Genomic DNA, 23539 nt, shown 5'->3' on the forward strand with positions numbered 1-23539 from the left:
TGAATAGTTAGTCTAGTGGATGAACTTATTACTCATAAAACAACAAAATTAAAGTTCGAATCACGGTACGTCACAAAGTTTCAACTGTCACAATATATAATATTTACATTTTATTTCTTACTTTATCCAGTTAATAGTGTTGTTATGTTTCAGTGATAATGGTATACTCTTATGGTACTGGTATACACAACTCACAAGTAAATCAAATCACTAAGATGTCATTGTGCCTTTAAGTTACGGATTGGGAATTAAATTCCACAATAAAAAATTATTTGCTTGGAAAACATGGCAATACCAACAACATCTGAATATTCACATAATATTCTGATCTTCAGTTCGCACAAAACAGAGTCTCTTCAATGCTGTTTCAGTTATAAAAGAAGAAACCGATGGCTTGTTGGACACCTGAGGAATTATTTAAGTTCTAAAGGAACCATTTTCTTGCAAGAATTACAGAATCCTCACTTATCCTAAATACAAAGTAAAAATGTCAGACACTAGCAGAAGAAATGTTTAAACATACATTGTAAAAAACTTCATAGGCAATATCTCTCCCTTTCTGTTCTGCATTTTGCTCTGGCTATTCTTGCATGGTTAACAAGTTAAATTGGTGCCAAATACAAAATTAATTTTTATATTCAGTTCCTCTCCTCATTTGATGTCACTCGAGCATCCTGAATGTTGGCTTCAGAATGCTGAATGTTGGAGAGATTTGTCTGAAGATAATCATATGCTTCATTTAATCCCAAATACATTAAAGCAATTACTGAAGCTGTAACTGCCAGTGTAGTCAGTGCACTGAATATGAATGCGCAGAGTAGTGCTGATCCTATTGCAAGAATTGTTCCTGTAAAACAGAAGTTGTTATTTACGAAACAGAGGAACAAATATAAATGGGAAAAGTGCTGGAAAAAAAAAAAATTATATTTGTACTCTACTTTCCCTATGAATGATCACAAAACAGCAAGACAAATTTTTCTGTTCACCTGTTAGGAAAGGAGCCAGAAAATTCTAGATACTACTACAATTCAGTTTGAGACTTCGAGAGAGAGAGAGAGAGAGAGAGAGAGAGAGAGAGAGAGATAGATATGATATTAAGCACTAAGTACTGATGTTTCCTTCTTTCTATAGCATCATCCAACATAATGCCCTCCCATCCAATGACCTGCACGGGATTGCATAGCTACCAGCCATATATGTTCTAACACCATAATTTCCACATTATGTTGTTCTGCAATTTCAAAATGGGTTTAAGTGTGAATCAGTACTTTGATCAATTGCACATTGTTATTGGTGGGATTTATTTCTTCCTGCTGCCACAAATTCACACACAAAAGAAATGCTCTCAAAAGTGAAAAAAATTAATAGCACACAGCAACAACTGCTACTTAAGAAAATGCATACTGTGTTCAGAGAATGATTGAATAGGTCACCTAATGCATCTACCGTAACCTAATCTCCCTTCCTCTAAACACAAAGTGCACATACCATGTTGCACCAGCATTAATTCCCAAGATCTTATAAGAGCATCTCCATATCAAGAAGGTCTTTTCGTTTAAAGATGAGTCAACAGATTTTAATTATGCGGGTCTAATCACGTATTCATTCAGTTGGTGGTGAAATGTGGATTTCACCGAGAGAGACTGTGCAAAAATGCATGCAAATCTCTTCTGTAGTTGCTGGCACAACAAAATGGAGATAAAGAGTGTAAGCAAAAGAGTGGAATGCACTTTTTTAACTACAAGTGAATACTCATCAACATGTTGGGGGAAAAATATCTGAGGAACCTGACAAAGGAAATACAACAGCAAAATAGTAACATAATTTCAGAACCAAAACAATAGTCCTAACTCCATTATCAACCATCAACCCCAACAGGATCAACAACAATAATTCTAAATGAGGTAGAAATGGTAGAACTATCATCAGCGCTAGCAAAAAAAAAAAAAAAAAAAGTGAAGAGTCAACAGAAACAACAGTAGATAGCAAAGTGATCAACAAGAAAACTATACATCATCCAAATGCAAGAAAAATGAGAAGTATCCACAGTAAGCAGTGCTCTGTGTTTCTCAATTCTCTACCAAAACCTACAGCGGATAAGAAGTAAAGTGCAACAGTTAGAAGTGGAAATGCTGACTACTGATAGCTTACTTGTTTGCCCAACAGAACATTGGTGTAGGCGATCTGAAGTAACACATTTAGCTCTAGACACTTATTATCTAGAATGACATTACAGTAGAACCTCTGTGAAATGTGATGAAGCATGCATTTATATAAAGGGATCATGTATGAAGTTAGAAAAGACATCATTTTATTAAGTGAAGAAAAAAATTTGGCGATATCAGTAGTGGCGGCTGGTGATCATAAACTGTTGTAAATATTACATTTAAATTACGCCATTTCTCTTCAAATTTGAGTCAGAAATTGTATTAGACATATGCTGTTTCTCTTCAAATGCCTGTAGGTATACAAATAAAACGGACAAAAACATGTTTTGTAGTGCTCTCCCCGTAATAACTAGAAACTAGTGTCTAGTGCTGAATGGTCAGCTGCACAACGATCAATTAGGGGAAGAGACATAGCTTGTGTTTTCAACTGCGCATGCTGTGGTGTGATGTCATCCCTTCTAGCACTATAGGTGCTGCACTGATCGCAGCACCAGGTCATTATTTTTGTTTGAAAATGTGTTTAAAGCTAACAAGGGTAAGGTGTGAGACGGGGCTCACCAATCTGGCTCTAACTTTGTCAGTAAAAGCAGGCAGGTGCCCCATTCAGGTTCCTAGAATATTTCACCTGATTAGGCCATAAGAAAAGGTAAAATGCTCTCTAACAGATTTCAGTGTATAGTAAGAGGGATTTTTGAGCAGTACACAGTGACAGTTCTAGAATCATTCAAAGGGAGTCTACACTCTGTATCACAGAAGTACCCGGATCGTGCTATATTAGTCGGAGGCGACTTCAACCTACCTAGTATAGACTGGGATGTCTATGGATTCATTACAGGTGGTACAGACAAGCCGTCGTGTGAATTACTTTTGAACACATTATCCGAAAACTGTATTGAGCAGCTAAATCGACAGCCAACGCATGATCGAAATATTTTAGATCTGGTAGCCACGAACAGACCAGACCTTATCGATGTTGCCATTACAACTATGATTACAAAAGTTAAAAAGTCGGTCAAGAAGGCTAGGAGAGTATTCTTACTAGAAAGAGCAGATAAGCAGTTGTTGGCATCCCACTTAATAAATGAATCAACTTCATTTACTTCCAGTACGGGACGTGGAAGAATTATGGGCAAATTTTAAACACATTGTAAATCACACATTGGAGAAGTATGTGCCGAAAAAGTGGGTTACAGACGGAAAAGACCCACCATGGTTTAACAGCGTAATTCGGAGAATGCTCAGGAAGCAAAGACATTTGCACTTGCGGTACAAGAAAGATCGGGAGAATGAGGACAGGCAAAAGTTACTAGAGATTCGTGCTGCTGTAAAAAGAGCAATGCGTGAAGCATACAACCACTACCACCGTCATACCTTAGCAAAAGATGTTGCTGAAAACCCAAGGAAATTCTGGTCTTACGTAAAATCAGTAAGCGGGTCGATGGCTTCCGTCCAGTCACTCACTGATCAGTCTGGCCTGGCAATGGAAGACAGAAGTTGAAATTTTAAATTTAGCATTTGAGAAATCTTTCCCATAGAAGGATCGTACAAACATACCACCGTTTGAGTCTCGTACAGATTCCCGTATGGAGTCTCGTACAGATTCCCGTATGGAGGACATAATGATAGACATCCCTGGGGTTGTGAAGCAGCTGAATGGGTTGAAAATAAATAAATCGCCAGGTCCTGATGGTATTCCAATTCACTTTTACAGAGAGTACTCTACTGAATTGGCTCCTTACTTAGCTTGCATTTATCGCAAATCTCTTGCCCAACGTAAAGTCCCGAGCGACTCGAAAAAAGTGCAGGTGACGCCTGTATATAAGAAGGGTAGAAGGATGAATCCTCAAAATTACAGACCAATATCCTTAACATCGGTTTGTTGCAGGATTCTCGAACATCTTCTCAGTTCGAATATAATGAATTTCCTTGAGACAGAGAAGTTGCTGTCCATGCATCAGCACGGCTTTAGAAAGCATCACTCCTGCGAAACGCAACTCACCATTTTTTCACGATATCTTGCGAACCATGGATGAAGGGTATCAGACGGATGCCATATTCCTTGACTTCCAGAAAGCGTTTGACTCTGTGCCCCACTGCAGACTCCTAACTAAGGTACGAGGATATGGGATTGGTTCCCAAGTATGTGAGTGGCTCGAAGACTTCTTAAGTAATAGAATGCAGTACGTTGTCCTCGATGGTGTGTGTTCATCGGAGGTGAGGGTATCATCTGGAGCGCCCCAGGGAAGTGTCGTAGGTTAGTGGAAAAGGAGAGAAATAATAAGACTTGATGCGATGGTGGAATGATGGCTGTGTAGTGTTGGAATGGGAACAGGGAAGGAGCTGGATGGGTGAGGACAATGACAACGAAGATTGAGGCCAGAAGGGTTACGGGAATGTAGGATATATTGCACAGAAAGTTCCCACCTGGGTAATTCAGAAAAACTGGTGTTGGTGGGAAGGATCCATATGGCACAGGCTGTGAAGCAGTCATTGAAATGAAGGATGTCACGTTTGACAGTGTGCTCAGCAACAGGGTGGTCCACTTGTTTCTTGGCCACAGTTTGTTGGTGGCCATTCATGCGAACAGACAGCTTGTTGGTTGTCATGCCCACACAGAGTGGAGCACAGTGGTTGCAGCTTAGTTTGTTGATCACATGACTGGCTTCACAGGTAACCCTGCCTTTGATGGGATTGGTGATGTTTTTGACTGGACTGGAGTAGGTGGTGGTGGTGGGAGGATGTATGGGACAGGTCTTGCACCTGTCTGTTACAGGGGTATGAGTCATGAGGTAAGGGGTTCGGAGCAGGGTTTATGTAGGGATGGACAATTATATTGTCTAGGTTCGGTGGACAGCGGAACACCATTGTGGGAGAGGTGGGAAACATAGTGGGCAGGACATTTCTCATTTCAGTGCATGATGAGAGGTAGTCGAAACCAAGGCAGATAATGTAATTCAATTGTTCCAGTCATGGGAGGTACTGAGTTACGAGGGGAACACTCCTCTGTGGCTGGATGGTGGTGGGAGATTAAAGCATGGGAGATTTGTTTTTGTATAAGGTTGGGAGGATAATTACAGTCTGTGAAGGCTTCAGTGAGACCTTCGGTATATATTGAGAGGGACCGCTCATCACTGCAAATGTGACGACCACAGGTAGCTAGGCTGTGTGGAAGGGACTTCTTGGTATGCAAGGGGTGGCAGCTGTCAAAGTGGAGGTATTGCTGGTGGTCAATAAGTTTGATATGGATGGAGGTACTGATGGAGCCATCTTTGAGGTGGAGGTCAACATCTAGGAAGGTGGCTCGCTGTGTTGAGTAGGACCAGGTGAAGCAAATGGGGGAGAAGTTGTTGAGGTTCTGGAGGAATGTGGATAGGCCGTCTTCACCCTCGATACAGATCACAAAGATTTCAACAATGAATCTGAACCAGGTGAGGGGTTTAGGATTCTGGATGTTTAGGAAGGATTCCTCTACATGGGCCCTGAATAGGTTGGCATAGGATGGTGCCATGCAGGTGCCCATAACTGTACCTGGATTTGTTTGTAGGTAATGCGTTCAAAGGAGAAGTAATTGTGGATGAGGATATAGTTGGTCACCGTGACTAGGAAGGAGGTTGTTGGTTTGGAATCCATCGGGCATGGGAAAGGTACTGTTCAATAGCAGTAAGGCAATGGGAATTGGGGACATTAGTGTAAAAGGAGGTGGCATCAACAGTGACATACAGGAGGGTAGGTTCTGGGTAATAGGTTAAAGGTGTTTGCCTATGAGAGCAGATATTCTCTCAGTGGGAGGCACAGTAACTGGCCTCAATGGAGTGTCCTGGGAGGTTGGCTTTATGGACTTAGGAAGCATGTAGAAGGAAGGAGTGCGGGGAGTGGTAGGGGTGAGCAGAGATATGGACCCAGGGAGAGGTACTGGGATGGGCCTAAGGATTTGAGAAGCGACTGGAGATCCTGCTGGAATTCTGGAATGGGGTCACTGTGACAAGATTTGTAGGTAGCTGAATCTGACAGCCAGAGGAGTCCTTCTGCCAAGTAATCCTAGTGGTTCAGAAACAACATTGGTGGAGTCTTTGTCTGCAGGTAAGATTATAAGCTCAGGATCAGTTTTTAGATGCTGGACTGCAGTTCTTTCTGCAGATGTAAGGTTAGTTTTCATGTTGTGGGATTTGGGAAACAATAATGAGGCAAGGTTTGAGGTTAATAAATTCTGGAAGGTTAACAGGGGGTGATTTGGGCGCAAGGGGGAGGGGGGATCACGGTTGGATGGAGGAGTGAACTGAGTTAGTCAGGGTTCAACATTGGTCTTTGGTTGAGTCTGATTGGTAGAGTTGATGGTGAAAAAGTGTTTCCACTGTAGGGACCAGGAGAAGGAAAGAAGGTCATTAACAAGTCCTGCATGACTTAATTTGGGAGTGGGGCAAAAGGTGAGGCCTTTGGAAAGAACTGATATTTCTGTGGGGCTAAGGCTTCTGGAGGAAAGGTTCATGACTGTGTTTTCGGTCTGTTTAGGTTCTGGATTCTGTGTGGTGGTGGGAGGGAGTTTTGGAGGGTGGGGTAAATGTAGTAGGTCTGCGAGACAAGGTTCGTCAGCTATGAGGGGACGTGGGGGAGGTTTGGAGATGGTTGTAGAGGTGGTGGACAGTGGTACTCAGAAGGCAGGAGTAGAAAGTGAGCAAGGAGGAGAGCTTTTCGAGGTGGCATTGCACATGTTGCCCTAATTCCTGGAGGGCACAAGTTTCAGTGTGTGCTATGGGTTCTGGGAATTTAGGATTGCATAGCAGGAAAATTTTGTGGATGGAGAGAAAGTACTACAAGGAGGTTTAGGGTTGGTTGATATGGCTTCGCAGAACTATGTTGGTGAGGGCTAAGGACCGGCAGAATCTGAAAAGGTGTAGGTCATTGTGGAAGGAGGGTTGGCAGCCAGAGATGAGTAATTTGATGGTACGGGTGTTGGGGGGGGATTCCACGAGCCAAGCAACAACGCAAGAACATTAGAACATTATGTGGGACTGGTTGTTTGGTTAGGGATAAAGAACAAGTGGCACAAGATGCTTACTCCTGCTGCATGATAATGGCCAGACACACATGGCTTTACAGACAACAGAGTTCCTGCAAATGTTCAGCTGAGAGGTGTTTGATCATCCACCCTACAGTCTAGACCTCACTCCCAATAATTTCCATCTGCTCTGGAACCTCAAGAAATTCCCGTCTGATCAGAGTCTGCATTAAAATACTGACAGAGGGGCAGAGATGAATGTCACATGGGCAAAAAAGAATAGAAACTATTTGAATGTGGTGCTACACAAGAGCAGGGGGGTAGACTGAGCAACTAATGAAAAAGTAGAAAATGCGTTGCAACGATATTCCTCCAGCAGTGGTGGCTGCTACTGTGTAAGAGCACAAGAGCATGTGAACACCTTAACTTTTGACACCTTATGGGTTTATTGTTTTTCTTTGAATGTTGTTAACTGTAATGTAGATGCGGTAATCTGAAATACACGGCACTAAATCTACCGCGCTGTGCTACATATTGCTCCTCTACATAGACACTGAAACTAGGCATCAGAGTCGCAAGCACATCTTCACTTGTGCACATTTCAAGGAGACTCTGTGCATGCACAACTGGGGTGATGTAATTGCCTTATGGGCGAAGCACATAAAAATGTGATAAATAACATGCTCAGTTCACAGTGACCACTGCTAGCCCTTACCACTCAACTACAAGTTTATGTCAATGCCACCAGGTGGCAGCTCACAGCAGCAGACTTTTGTCGATATTTGCTTCGCATAAATCCCGCTAGATGGCAGCACACTCCACAGATATATGAATTCACTCATTATATAGTACAATTAGATCAGACGTCAGTGTCATAGTTATACTGACAGAAAAACATTTTTTAGGATTCTCAATGAGATATAGTATATTAAGTTTTGGATTTTGTCAGAGTAATCCATTTGATGCGCTGAGAACCATAAAGCACATCATTGATGATTATGAGACTGTAGCATTTATTCATGCTTTGACATCCCACTGATCTTACTGTGGGGTCAGCTTTACCTGTACTGTAGGCCCACATTGTACGTATATCTGAACATTCACAAATAGCTTTCCCACTGGTTTCTTTGATATTTATTTAAATATGGGGGTTCAAAGATGGTGTGCTTTAGGCTCTTAGGGCTCTCAGCACCTCATTTGTTTTCTCAAGTGACCTTATTGGTGGATAGCACTACTTGAATTTAATATTTCCGCAAACGGCAGTTTGTGTTTGGAGTTGGCAGTTGTCAGCTGTGCAGGAATAGGCTTTCCCGTGGAGTGTGAACATGAACTCTGTTGAACCTATATTAAGCATTGACAGGAAATAAAATTACTGATTGCAAAGAAACTAGGTAATTTTACACCAGGTCCATTGTCTGAGAAAGAGACAAAATCAAATAAGCATGACTACAATCGAACATTTAATAAAAAGGTTGTTGTGTGGATGCAAAATAACAAGGCCTAATTTTCAGTCCAGAAGTTAATTTGTTAACTAATAAATGATTAGGAATCTTGTACATTTGTCCAAAAAAATAAAAATGGACATAAAACTCCCACTTACACAAAAATGCAAAACAGCAAATAGGGGAAGCTTAAACATTATTTTGCTCTTGCCATAAACTGTACTTAGTTATGTACAAAACAATAAAATTCTACAAAAACAAGCCTTACTTTTTTCAGACATATTATTATTATCCCCCCCATGAACCATGGACCTTGCCGTTGGTGGGGAGCCTTGCGTGCCTCAACGATACAGATAGCCGTACCGTAGGTGCAACCACAACGGAGGAGTGTCAGTTGAGAGACCAGACAAACGTGTGGTTCCTGAAGAGGGGAAGCAGCCTTTTCAGTAGTTGCAGGGGCAACAGTCTGGATGATTGACTGATCTGGCCTTATAACACTAACCAAAATGGCCTTGCTGTGCAGGTACTGCGAACAGCTGAATACAAGGAGAAACTACAGCCGTAATTTTTCCCGAGGACATGCAGCTTTACTGTATGATTAAATGATAATGGCATCGTCTTGGGTAAAATATTCCGGAGGTAAAATAGTACCACCATTCAGACCTCCGGGCGGGGACTACTCAGGGGGACGTCATTATCAGGTGAAAGAAAACTGGCGTCCTACGGATCGGAGTGTGGAATGTCAGATCCCTTAATCAGACAGGTAGGTTAGAAAATTTAAAAATGGAAATGGATAGGTTAAAGTTAGATATAGTGGGAAATAGTGAAGTTCAGTGGCAGGAGGAGCAAGACTTTTGGTTAGGAGAATACAGGGTTATAAATACAAAATCAAATAGGGGTAATGCAGGAGTAGGTTTAATAATGAATAAAAAAAATAGGACTGCGGGTAAGCTACTACAAACAGCATTATTGTGGCCAAGATAGACACGAAGTCCACACCTGCTACAGTAGTACAAGTTTATATGCCAACTAGCTCTGCAGATGATGAAGAGACTGATGAAATGTATGATGAGATAAAAGAAATTATTCAGATAGTGAAGGGAAACAAAAACTTAATAGTCACGGATGACTGGAATTCGAGAGTAGGAAAAGGAAGAGAAGGAAAAGTAGTAGGGGAATATGGAATTAGGGTAATGAATGAAAGAGGAAGCTGCCTGGTAGAATTTTGCACAGGGCTAATCATGGCTAACACTTGGTTCAAGAATCAGGAAAGAAGGTTGTATACATGAAAGAGGCCTGGAGATACTGGAAGGTTTCAGACAGATTTTATAATGGTAAGACAGAGATTTGGGAACCAGGTTTTAAATTGTAAGACATTTCAGGGGCAGATGTGGACTCTGACCACAATCTATTGGTTAAAAACTGTAGATTAAAACTGAAGAAACTGCAAAAAGGCGGGAATTTAAGGAAATGGGGCCTGGATAAACTGAAAGAACCAGAGGTTGTACAGAGTTTCAGGGAGAGCATAAGGGAACAATTGACAGGAATGTGGGAAAGAAATACAGTAGAAGAAGAATGGGTAGCTTTGAGGGATGAAATGGTGAAGGCAGCAGAGGGTCAAGTAGGTAAAAAGACGAGGGCTAGTAGAAATACTTGGGTAACAGAAGAAATATTGAATTTAACTGATGAAAGGAGAAAATGTAAATATGCAGTAAATGAAGCAGGCAAAGAGGAATACAAAAGTCTCAAAAATGAAGTGCGAAATTGCTAAGCAGGGATGGCTAGAGGACAAATGTAGGGATGTAGAGGCTTATCTCACTAGGGGTAAGATAGATACTGCCTACAGGAAAATTAAAGAGGCCTTTGGAGAAAAGAGAACCACTTGCATGAATATCAAGAGCTCAGATGGAAACCCAGTTCTAAGCAAAGAAGGGAAAGCATAAAGGTGGAAGGAGTATATAGAGGGTCTATACACGGGCGATGTACTTGAGGACAATATTATGGAAATGGAAGAGGATGTAGAAGAAGACGAAATGGGAGATATGATACTGCGTGAAGAGTTTGACAGACCTGAGTCGAAACACAGCCCCGGGACTAGACAACATTCCATTAGAACTACTGACAGCCTTGGGAGAGCCAGTCCTGACAAAACTCTACCATCTGGTGAGCAAGATGTATGAGACAGGCGAAATACCCTCAGACTTCAAGAAGAATATAATAATTCCAATCCCAAAGAAAGCAGGTGTTGAAAGTTGTGAAAATTACCGAACTATCAGTTTAATAAGTCACAGCTGCAAATTACTAACGCGAATTCTTTACAGACGAATGGAAAAACTGTTAGATGCCAACCTCAGGAAAGATCAATTTGGATTCCGTATAGGAGTCAAGGGGCATGAAAGGGGAGCAGTGGTTGGGAAGGGAGTGAGACAGGGTTGTAGTTTCTCCCCTATGTTATTCAATCTGTAAATTGAGCAAGCAGTAAAGGAAACAAAAGAAAAGTTCGGAGTAGGAATTAAAATCCATGGAGAAGAAATAAAAACTTTGAGGTTCGCCAATGACATTGTAATTCTGTCAGAGACAGCAAAGGACTTGGAAGAGCAGTTGAACAGAATGGACAGTGTCTTGAAAGGAGGGTATAAGATGAACATCAACAAAAGCTAAACGAGGATAATGGAATGTAGTCTAATTAAGTCGGGTGATGCTGAGGGAATTAGATTAGGAAATGAGACACTTAAAGTTGTAAAAGAATTTTGCTATTTGGGGGGCAAAATAACTGATGATGGTCGAAGTAGAGAGGACATAAAATGTAGGCTGGCAATGGGAAGGAAAGTGTTTCTGAAGAAGAAAACTTTGTTAACATCGAGTATAGATTTAAATGTCAGGAAGCCATTTCTGAAAGTATTTGTATGGAGTGTAGCCATGTATGGAAGTGAAACATGGACGATAAATAGTTTGGACAAGAAGAGAATAGAAGCTTTTGAAATGTGGTGCTACAGAAGAATGCTGATGATTAGATAGGTACATCACGTAACTAATGAGGAGGTATTGAATAGAATTGGGGAGATGAGGAGTTTGTGGCACAACTTGACTAGAAGAAGGGATCAGTTGGTAGGACATGTTCTGAGGCATCAAGGGATCACCAATTTAGTATTGGTGGGCAGCGTGGAGGGTAAAAATGTAATCAAGCTATTTATACACATAAGTGTGTAATATTTAGTTGTAATATAATTTTTCACTTATGCTATACCACCTCCTCCTCCACCACCACCACCACCACTAGTAGTAGTAAGGTTTCGCACTATCTTCAGTGTCCTATGTACTTAAAAGGGTAGTAGTAATGCTACAAACTGGTGCAGGTTCTAAAGTTACTTTTTGTGAAAATACAATGTTTTATCGCAAAGTGAATTTGATGAAAATGAGGTATAATTCCTGACAACAAGTACTGTCAAAGCATGTACTGCATATGTTGAAACTGCTGGTACAAATCGGCACAGAACAATTTACTTCAGAGCAGTAACTTAATATCTCTAGTTAAAACTTCCGGGCTGATGGGCTGTGGTCAGTGTATATAACTCCCCCGTGTAGTTTTGTCTCCAATACGGGAGACATCCTCTGAGGTAAAGTGGCGAACTGCAAGCAGAAATCACCGAAGCGCTGACTTTTAAGCCAGTGAGGAGGGTGCCACTGTGCATCACGTGGCGTCAGCTATGAGGCTGTTTGTGGTAATACCAACATTCTCGATTGAAAGTAATCGATTATCATGCTTCTGATAAAATGCCGACATCCAAATTTAATGCAGTTTAACACCTTATTCTCTCCTGTTAAAATTATTACGGTGTTTATCAATTTCAATAGCGTCTCTATACATGCGTGCATAATAATGCGAGGTTTAAGATATAATGCTCGTCTCGCTGAATTTTATTTCATGATTACCTTCCTGGTAAACATGTTCTGCTACAGCCGATTTATCCCTGTGACCCAGGCAGCAATTCCTCTTATGTTCAACAACACGGGTTGAACACTCCTCTTTGTGGTACCGATATAAACACGTCCGCATCTACAAGGAATTTTATATACCCCCAGTGTAGCCAAAGAATGTCATGCATCTTTTGTCGATCTTAAACACTCTTATTTTCCTGGAGGGAAATGTGATCTGTGTCCTTAAAAATGGTCAGAAGAAAAACCTTACCATGTTGTTGTTGTTGTGGTCTTCAGTCCTGAGACTGGTTTGATGCAGCTCTCCATGCTACTCTATCCTGTGCAAGCTTTTTCATCTCCCAGTACCTACTGCAACCTACATCCTTCTGAATCTGCTTAGTGTATTCATCTCTTGGTCTCCCTCTACGATTTTTACCCTCCACGCTGCCCTCCAATACTAAATTGGTGATCCCTTGATGCCTCAGAACATGTCCTACCAACCGATCCCTTCTTCTGGTCAAGTTGTGCCACAAACTTCTCTTCTCCCCAATCCTATTCAATACTTCCTCATTAGTTATGTGATCTACCCATCTAATCTTCAGCATTCTTCTGTAGCACCACATTTCGAAAGCTTCTATTCTCTTCTTGTCCAAACTATTTATCGTCCATGTTTCACTTCCATACATGGCTACACTCCATACGAATACTTTCAGAAATGACTTCCTGACACTTAAATCAATACTGGATGTTAACAAATTTCTCTTCTTCAGAAACGCTTTCCTTGCCATTGCCAGCCTATATTTTATATCCTCTCTACTTCGACCATCATCAGTTATTTTGCTCCCCAAATAGCAAAACTCCTTTACTACTTTAAGTGCCTCATTTCCTAATATAATTCCCTCAGCATCACCCGACTTAATTAGACTACATTCCATTATCCTTGTTTTGCTTTTGTTGATGTTCATCTTATATCCTCCTTTCAAGACACTGTCCATTCCATTCAACTGCTCTTCCAAGTCCTTTGCTGTCTCTGACAGAATTACAATGTCATCGGCGAACCTCAAAGTTTTTATTTCTTCTCCATGAATTTTAATACCTACTCCGAATTTTTCTTTTGTTTCCTTTACTGCTTGCTCAATATACAGATTGAACAACATCGGGGAGAGGCTACAACCCTGTCTTACTCCTTTCCCAACCACTGCTTCCCTTTCATGTCCCTCGACTCTTATAACTGCCATCTGGTTTCTGTACAAATTGTAAATAGCCTTTCGCTCCCTGTATTTTACCCCTGCCACCTTTAGAATTTTAAAGAGAGTATTCCAGTCAACATTGTCAAAAGCTTTCTCTAAGTCTACAAATGCTAGAAACGTAGGTTTGCCTTTCCTTAATCTTTCTTCTAAGATAAGTCGTAAGGTCAGTATTGCCTCACGTGTTCCAGTGTTTCTACGGAATCCAAACTGATCTTCCCCGAGGTTGGCTTCTACTAGTTTTTCCATTCGTCTGTAAAGAATTCGTGTTAGTATTTTGCAGCTGTGACTTATTAAGCTGATAGTTCGGTAATTTTCACATCTGTCAACACCTGCTTTCTTTGGGATTGGAATTATTATATTCCTCTTGAAGTCTGAGGGTATTTCGCCTGTTTCATACATCTTGCTCACCAGATGGTAGAGTTTTGTCAGGACTGGCTCTCCCACGGCCGTCAGTAGTTCCAATGGAATATTGTCTACTCCGGGGGCCTTGTTTCGACTCAGGTCTTTCAGTGCTCTGTCAAACTCTTCGCGCAGTATCATATCTCCCATTTCATCTTCATCTACATCCTCTTCCATTTCCATAATATTGTCCTCAAGTACATCGCCCTTGTATAGACCCTCTATATACTCCTTCCACCTTTCTGCTTTCCCTTCTTTGCTTAGAACTGGGTTTCCATCTGAGCTCTTGATATTCATACAAGTCGTTCTCTTATCTCCAAAGGTCTCTTTAATTTTCCTATAGGCGGTATCTATCTTACCCCTAGTGAGATAGGCCTCTACATCCTTACATTTGTCCTCTAGCCATCCCTGCTTAGCCATTTTACACTTCCTGTCGATCTCATTTTTGAGACGTTTGTATTCCTTTTTGCCTGTTTCACTTACTTTTTATATTTTCTCCTTTCATCAAGTAAATTCAATATTTCTTCTGTTACCCAAGGATTTCTACTAGCCCTCGTCTTTTTACCTACTTGATCCTCTGCTGCCTTCACTACTTCATCCCTCAAAGCTACCCATTCTTCTTCTACTGTATTTATTTCCCCCATCCCTGTCAATTGCTCCCTTATGCTCTCCCTGAATCTCTGTACAACCTCTGGTTCTTTTAGTTTATCCAGGTCCCATCTCCTTTAATTCCCACCTTTTTGCAGTTTCTTCAGTTTTAATCTACAGGTCATAACCAATAGATTGTGGTCAGAGTCCACATCTGCCCCTGGAAATGTCTTACAATTTAAAACCTGGTTCCTAAATCTCTGTCTTACCATTATATAATCTATCTGATACCTTTTAGTATCTCCAGGGTTCTTCCATGTATACAACCTTCTTTCATGATTCTTAAACCAAGTGTTAGTTATGATTATGTTGTGCTCTGTGCAAAATTCGACCAGGCGGCTTCCTCTTTCATTTCTGTCCCCCAATCCATATTCACCTACTATGTTTCCTTCTCTCCCATTTCCTACACTCGCATTCCAGTCACCCATGACTATTAAATTTTCGTCTCCCTTCACAATCTGAATAATTTCTTTTATTTCATCATACATTTCTTCAATTTCTTCATCATCTGCAGAGCTAGTTGGCATATAAACTTGTACTACTGTAGTAGGCGTGGGCTTCGTATCTATCTTGGCCACAATAATGCGTTCACTATGTTGTTTGTAGTAGCTTACCCGCATTCCTATTTTCCTATTCATTATTAAACCTACTCCTGCATTACCCCTATTTGATTTTGTGTTTATAACCCTGTAGTCACCTGACCAGAAGTCTTGTTCCTCCTGCCACCGAACTTCACTAATTCCCACTATATCTAACTTCAACCTATCCATTTCCCTTTTTAAATTTTCTAACCTACCTACCCGATTAAGGGATCTGACATTCCACGCTCCGATCCGTAGAACGCCTGTTTTCTTTTTCCTGATAACGACATCCTCTTGAGTAGTCCCCGCCCGGAGATCCGAATGGGGGACTATTTTACCTTACCATAGGGTGGCTATTGTTCATTGTTGCTCCTGATTCTCTGCCTAGAGCGAAGTGCCCAGTCAATCTCCTTGCTAGAATTGCCATTCTTTATGAAAATTGACCATAGATGTTCAATCTCATCTTTTAAATAAACAGATGCACAAATTTCTCATCTTTTAAATAAAAGGTTCACAAATTTTGTACGCCGTCTACCAAGGTTTTTATTACACCACTTTTTTGTGTATGGTGGTGGTTTGAATCTTTATGCAGATAACAATCAGAATGTATGGCCTTTCTATATACCTTATGGCCCATCGTTCCATCCCGTCATTTAATCACAGACACATCCAGAAAATTTAATTGCCCATTACTATCTGTCTCCACAGTAAATTACATTTTTGGATTAATGCTGTTTAGATGTATCAGAAAGGTACCCAACTCCTCTGCTCCATGTGTCCATACTACGAAAGTGACATCGACGCAGCAATACCATCTGGCTGGTTTCTTACTGGCAGTCTGCAATGCTCATTATTCAAAAGTCTCGATAAATAAGTTAGCCACAGCAGGACTAAGAGAACTACCCATAGCCACCCCGTCAATCTGTTCGTAAAATTCACTATTCTATTGAAAGTAGGTTATGGTGAGGCAGTGTCTGAATAATGCCACAATATTGTAGGAAAAATATCCGCTACGCACGAGATAGCTTTGTTTACCAGAATCATGGTAAACAGCGACACAATATCAAAACTAACGAGGATATCATCTGGGCCCACACTCATTTCCTTTAACTTGTTAACGAAATGAGCTGAATTTTTAATATGACTCAAACCTACCAACATAAGGTTGCAGGAATAAGGCAAGATGTCTACTTAACTTCAGGTTTATGCACTTTGGGTAATCCATAGAGTCTAGAAGGGTACTCTACTGTTTTAGAAAGCAGCTTCTTATCGTCAGAGGAGAATGAAGACTCTTTCATCAGTTGATTGGTTATTTCTAAAATCTTCATAGTCGGATCCTTCTGAAGATTTTTGTAATTGGAGGAAACCAAAATATCATTGACCTTTCCATGATAGTCATCACTCTTCAATATGACGGTGGCACTACCATTATCTGCAGTAAGGACAATAATGTTTTTATTTGCGTTAACATGCCTCAGCACCTTCCTTTGTGCCTGCGACAAATTACTGTTCAGTGATTTAGATGTATGTAAAATCCTACCCGTTTCCATCCTAATTATATCAGTGGACTGCTGTGGAAGCTGACAGATACTTGCCTCAATATTTGCCACAGTATCCTCAGTGGGTACATTTTTGTGCATCATAGCAAAATTTCCTCCTTTAGCTAGTACAGAAATTTCAACTTTTGACACATCTTTATCAGACAGGTTAATAACAGTACTAGAATTGTCCTCCCGAAATGTTCTTCTGTAAGTTATCGAACTACTACTTCTGTCTGTTTACTGTTATTTCTGCTCTAACTTCCATAGTTTTGATCATTAGACCACCAATCTTACTCCAATCACCACACTGCATAGCATTACTAATAACCAAGTGGAGATGAAAAGTACATAAACCTTAAGTTCCTTTGACGCCAATTGTCAGCATTGTAGGTGGTCCCACCCATGAGTTAGGTAGACATCTTGCCTCATTGCTGCAACTTCATGTCATATTAAAAATTCAGCTCATTTCACTGGCAAGTTAAAGGAAATGAGCATGGGCCCGGATCATATCCTCGTTAGTTTTGATACTGGGTAGCTGTTCATCATGATTCTGGTAAATGAAGCTACCTCATGCATAGCGGATATTTTTCCAACGGACATTGTGGCATTATTCTGACACTGCCTAACCACAATCTACTTTCAATACAATAGTGACTTATGAACAGACTGCCAGTAAGAGACCAGCCAAATGGTATTACTAAGTCGATGACACTTTCGTAGTATGGACACATGGAGCAATGGAGTTGGATACCTTTCTGATACATCTAAACAGCATTAATCCGAAAATCCAATTTACTATGGACACAACTGAATTTTCAGGATGTGTGTGTGATTAAACGAGGGGATGGAATGTTGGGCCATAAGGTGAATACAAAGGCTACACATACTGATCGTTATTTGCATAAAGATACAAGCCACCAGCCTAGACGAAAAAGAGGTGTAATAAAAACCTTGGTAGACAGGTTGTACAAAATTTGTGAACCTGTTTATTTAAAATATGAGAAATTGCAGAAACCGAGTATGTAAAAGACAAGACTGAACATCTATGGTTGATTTTCATGAAGAATGGCTATTCTAGCAAGGAGATAGATGTGAAGATTATTTTCAGACCCACCAGGAAAATAAAAGAATATTAAGATCGGCAAAAGATGCACATCATCATTTGACTACACCGGGGGTATATAAAATTCCTTTTAGTTATGGACAGGTTTATATCAGTTCCACAAAGAGAAGTATTAATCCCGTCTTGTTGAACATAGGAGGAATTACCGCCTGCGTCACATGGATGTCAGCTGTAGCAGAACAGATTTACCAGGAAGTTAATCATGAAATAAAATTCAGCGAGACGAGCGTTATGTCTAAAACCTCGCATTATTATGCGTGTATGTGTAGATATGCTGTCGAGATTGATAAACACCATAATAATTTTAACAGAAAAGAGGAAGGTGTTAAACTGCATAAAATTTGGAAATCAGCGTGACGATCGATTACTTTCAACTGAGAATGTTTGTATTACCAGAGACAGTCCCATAGCTGATGCTGCTTGATGGACTGTGGTGCCCTCTGCACTGCCTATAATCAGTACTTCCTGAAGTTCTCCTTGCAGTTCACCACTTTGCCTCTGAGGACATCTCCCGCAGTCGGAGACACAATGTCAGGGGAGAGTTTTATACATCGACCACGGCCTATCAGCCAAGAAGTTTTAAGTGAAGACAATACTGGCCATAGAAGCCTACATTGTGTGAGTAACTTAATATATTTACAATTTATAAATGTTTAGAGTACTGACTATCGAAACTATCCATAAATATCTGCGAACGAAAGAAAGGAGTACTATGAACCAAAGAAATGTGTAGAAACAGTAACTGAACCTATTCAGGTTATTGGTAAACAACTGGTTTAAAGACAACTGAACAAAAATCGCATAGACAAACAAATTAAATAGATAAGAATTGAGTTTAAATACTAAATCACTGGCCCTACATAAATGTTTACACCACAGAACATGAATTCAGTAATGTAAAAGTTAGGTTTGATTAACAGAAAAATCAAAGCCTCATGAACACATGCAACAGAGTACGTACATCATCTAATCACAGCTATTCAGACACATATAAAGTGGGCATAAGTCAGTTGTTAAAAATATGTTTGGTGCAATAATACTAAACAAATGAAAATAACCAATTTATTATCAACACAGAAATACATATGTAGAGTTCAATGACCCTACAAAATACGTGGTTCCCATGCTGTTCTAAGTACATATTACATGTTTCCAACACTGATTTCCCCCCCCCCCCCCCTTTTTTTTTGCATAGCTCCTGAGACTGTAGGTTTTCAAATTCTGGTAGGATTTGTTGCTTCAAATGCCCAACATAATGAGTCTTGATTGAATAATCCTCATATTTTAGTATACTCCAGACCGAAAAATCCATGGGTGTGATACGTGGGTATCATGGATGTCATTCAATAGCTCTTGTCTGCCAATCCATTCATCAACATTTTCATTTGGAAAGTCTCTCACAATACCGATAATGTGGGAATGCACCATCTTGTTGCCATATGAACTTTTCCTTAACTGGTTGCAAAAGTTCAAAAAGTGAACTATCTCCCAGTTCTAGCAACTCTTTTTAAAGAATATTCAGGTAATTTAGAGAACGGACACACTGATGAAAATCCATGGCTATACACTCAAATCATTAAACTTTAACTGACTCCATAGGCACATGGTAATTCATAGAATTCCAGTAGTCACTAGTTATGTCTGTTCACTATGCCATTCACATTAACAATCACTTTGTCACTCCAAAGAATGCTTTAGTAAAACTTGGGATCAGCTTCTTGGTCTCAATTTCAGCTTTTTCTGAACCTTTATTAGGCTTTTTCTTGTTATTCCATAATCCTTGGATGCTTTTCTGATATTTGGTCAGTGATTGTACAAAACACTGTGTAACAACATTTAGATTCTCTTCTACAGTAACAGACTTTTGTCTACTTGAACAAGGAAGCTCTGTTACCAACCCATTCCTTCAAATCTTAAATTTGATCTGAAATACCTTGTTGAGATGGAGGTTGGATATTCAGAAAATGTTCCACAAACAAATAATAAACATTGTAATTTTGGTCATGTTTGCAAAACAAATACAGACTGTTCTGTAATTAACTTTCTATTCATTCCAGAATGAGATTTTCACTCTGCGGCAGAGTGTGCGCCAATATGAAACTTCCTGGCAGATTAAAACTGTGTGCCGGACCGAGACTCGAACTCAGGACCTTTGCCTTTCGCGGGCAAGTGCTCCACCAACTGAGCTACCCAAGCACGACTCACGCCCGGTCCTCACAGCTTTACTTCTGCCAGTACCTCGTCTCCTACCTTCCAAACTTTACAGAAGCTCTCCTGCGAACCTTGCAGAACTAGCACTCCTGAAAGAAAGGATATTACGGAGACATAGCTTAGCCACAGCCTGGGGGTTGTTTCCAGAATGAGATGTTCACTCTGCAACGGAGTGTGCACCGATATGAAACTTCCTGGCAGATTAAAACTGTGTGCCAGACCGAGACTCAAACTCGGGACCTTTGCCTTTCGTGGGCAAGTGCTCTACCAACCGAGCTACCCAAGCACGACTCACGCCCCGTCCTCACAGCTTTACTTCTGCCAGTACCTCGTCTCCTACCTTCCAAACTTTACAGAAGCTCTCCTGCGAACCTTGCAGAACTAGCACTCCTGAAAGAAAGGATATTGCGGAGACATGGCTTAGCCACAGCCTGGGGGATGTTTCCAGAATGAGATTTTCACTCTGCAGTGGAGTGTGTGTCGATATGAAACTTCCTGGCAGATTAAAACTGTCTTTGTTTCAGGAGTGCTAGTTCTGCAAGATTCGCAGGAGAGCTTCTGTAAAGTTTGGAAGGTAGGAGACGAGGTACTGGCAGAAGTAAAGCTGTGAGGACGGGGCATGAGTCGTGCTTGGGTAGTTCGGTGATACAGCACTTGCCCGTGAAAGGCAAAGGTCTCGAGTTTGAGTCTCAGTACGGCACACAGTTTTAATCTGCCAGGAAGTTTCTATTCATTGTTCCTCACATAACAAAAAACAATGTAACCTCAAACTGCTGGTGTCTACTGACTTATGGGTACTACATACCACTAAAATTTACAACTGACTACCACAACTGAAACTATTTTTGCCAGGCAAAACAAAGTCTAAAGATTCCTAGTAACAACCCTGCAAGAGTGGGCATTAATATGGGATGTGTCCACTCTTCACCTTTGTGATAGTTTGAATGCTGCTGGGGGCACTTTCAATGAGATGTCTGAAGGAATGGCAGCCCATGCCTTAAGAGCTGAATGTTGGGTATTTGGATCTGGAGCGACAACGTCCTTCTAACTCCTCCCGAAGATGTTCCGTTGAGTTCAAGTTGGGACTCTGGCAGGTCGTTCTATTTCAGAAATGTTATTGTCCATAAACCACGGCCTTACAGATGCTATTTTATGACAGGGTGCATTGTCCTGTTGATAAAATCATCACATCTACAAACTGTTGCTCTAATGTAACCAGTACACAGTGCTGTCAAATGTGTTCATATCCTTCTATATTTAGCATTTTTTTAAGTGCAACACAACCTCAACTGTACTTCACTGTTGGCACAACACATGATACCAAATAGTATTCTCCAGTTATTCACCAAGCCCACACCCTCCCATTGGACTGCCACAGGGTAAAGCACGATTCATCACCCCAAATCACTCATTTCCAGTTATCCACTGTTCAGTGGCATTGCTAGTTACACCACCTTAAGTGTCACTTAGCACTGACTAGAGAAGTATGTGGCTTGTTAGGAGCTGCTCAACCAGTGTACCCCATTCTTCTTAAACCCCTATGCAGTGTCACTATGCTATCTGGACAGCTGGTAGCACTTTAAAACTCACGAGTGACTCCTCTTGCCGATTTAATGTGATTTTTTATATCCATTCCACACTATGCTTAACAGTGGCTGTCTGTCAGTATGTGAGGTTTGCCTGGACTTGGTTTAGTCATGATTGTTCCTTTCCATTTTACAGTCACATCACCAACAATTGACTTGGGCAGCTTCAGAATGATTGAAATGTACTCAGTGGATATTTTACTCAGGTGACACCCAATAGCTAAAACATGTTCAAAGTCACTGAGCTGTCCTGACCAACAAATTCTGCTGTTAGTGCTTCCCTAATGACAATACAATACACTCTGTCTCCTTTTATATAGATGCATCTGCTTCCGGTGACATCAAGTGGTCAATTTCACATAACATAGGAGTGTCCAGATACTTTTGATCAGGCAGTATAACTATGACACACACACACACACACACACACACACACACACACACACACACATTTTTATTCTTACCTTCAATGAAAACAAATCCCGTGAATGTAATAAGGAACGAGATAATTACAAACAACAAGAATATCAAAACTGGTAGTCCACATGATGCTATTACAGCAATAATGAAAAGTGCTATAAGCGGATTTTGTGCTGCACATGCCACGAGATCATCTAATGCCTCAGCAATATGGTAATGAGTAGCAATTCTTTCTATTTTTTGTGCCATGCGCAGACCTGAAAGAGAGAATAATTTTATTATTGGAAGATAACTCAAAATTGTCATCAAATTCATGGACACACAATGACAAATTAGACTTCCAGTTCTACACAGTGATAATTGAGCCCCATGCCCCCCCCCCCCCCCCCAACACACACACACAAACAAAACAAACAAACATGAACACAAATAGCTACGTCATAACTGCAATGCATACCCAACTGCACTGAGGGACTGTGTTTGCTGGAGTGTGTGAAAGAAACTAGTGCTTGTGGACAATTAATATAACTTCCCTCCATTTGCAGGTGAGTAACTGTTTCAGTCACTGAAAGGTGACAAATGAGCTGTATGCATTAGGCACCATCAGGAGCTGCTGCCTGATGAAAGATGGAGTCTCTCAAACCCCATGAAGGTATGCTGTCACTGTCACCATCAGCCATTTGTGAGAGAGATGCCTTTTCCAGAATTTTGCATGCATTACAGTGTTGAGTGATATACATTCATGCTGCACCATATTTTCTAATGTCGTCTATACACTTTTCATTACGTCATCTCCTCAATCTCTACCTATATCTTTTAATCCGACAAAGAACATCGTTGGTTTACATGCCACTCATTTGCCTGGTTACAGTCATCATCTACCACAGTTTCATATATTCATTACAGTCACAAAACTTATATCCCAACTGGTTTCCCTTTCCCCCTTTGTAAGCCCCCAATATGTGATATCTCTGTTGATAGATAAACCTTCACCTCTGAACAATTTTCAAATTGAAAGTCAATGTCTCACTGCCACGTAGTCATCGTAGCAACTATGGTTACTGAAGTTGATACATCAGTGAAGAAGGCTAGGAGAGTATTTATGCTAGAAAGAGCAGATAAGCAATTGTTTGTGTCTCACTTACACAGCGAAATGACATCATTTCAGTTCAGTATGAGGGTCAGAGAGGAATTATGAGCAAAGTTTAAATGGAGTGAAAACTGTGCTCACAAGGGGTATGAGTATGCGCCTAGTA

The 23539-nt window shown here is 40.7% G+C and overlaps 1 protein-coding gene across 1 annotated transcript in view; it reads right to left on the bottom strand.

Moving 5' to 3' along the window:
* Nucleotides 1-302: 302 nt before the first annotated feature.
* Nucleotides 303-23539, bottom strand: part of LOC126473207 (uncharacterized) — a 66693-nt gene continuing 43456 nt past the window's right edge. Inside the window, exons 3-4 of the mRNA XM_050100111.1 lie at nucleotides 22328-22540; nucleotides 303-847 (exon numbers count right to left, since the gene is read on the bottom strand). Of these exons, the coding sequence (XP_049956068.1) occupies nucleotides 639-847; nucleotides 22328-22540 (422 nt within the window). The 3' untranslated portion in view covers nucleotides 303-638. The remainder of the gene's footprint in view (nucleotides 848-22327; nucleotides 22541-23539) is intronic.

Source organism: Schistocerca serialis, chromosome 4 (assembly GCF_023864345.2).
Source record: "Schistocerca serialis cubense isolate TAMUIC-IGC-003099 chromosome 4, iqSchSeri2.2, whole genome shotgun sequence".
NCBI lineage: Eukaryota > Metazoa > Arthropoda > Insecta > Orthoptera > Acrididae > Schistocerca > Schistocerca serialis.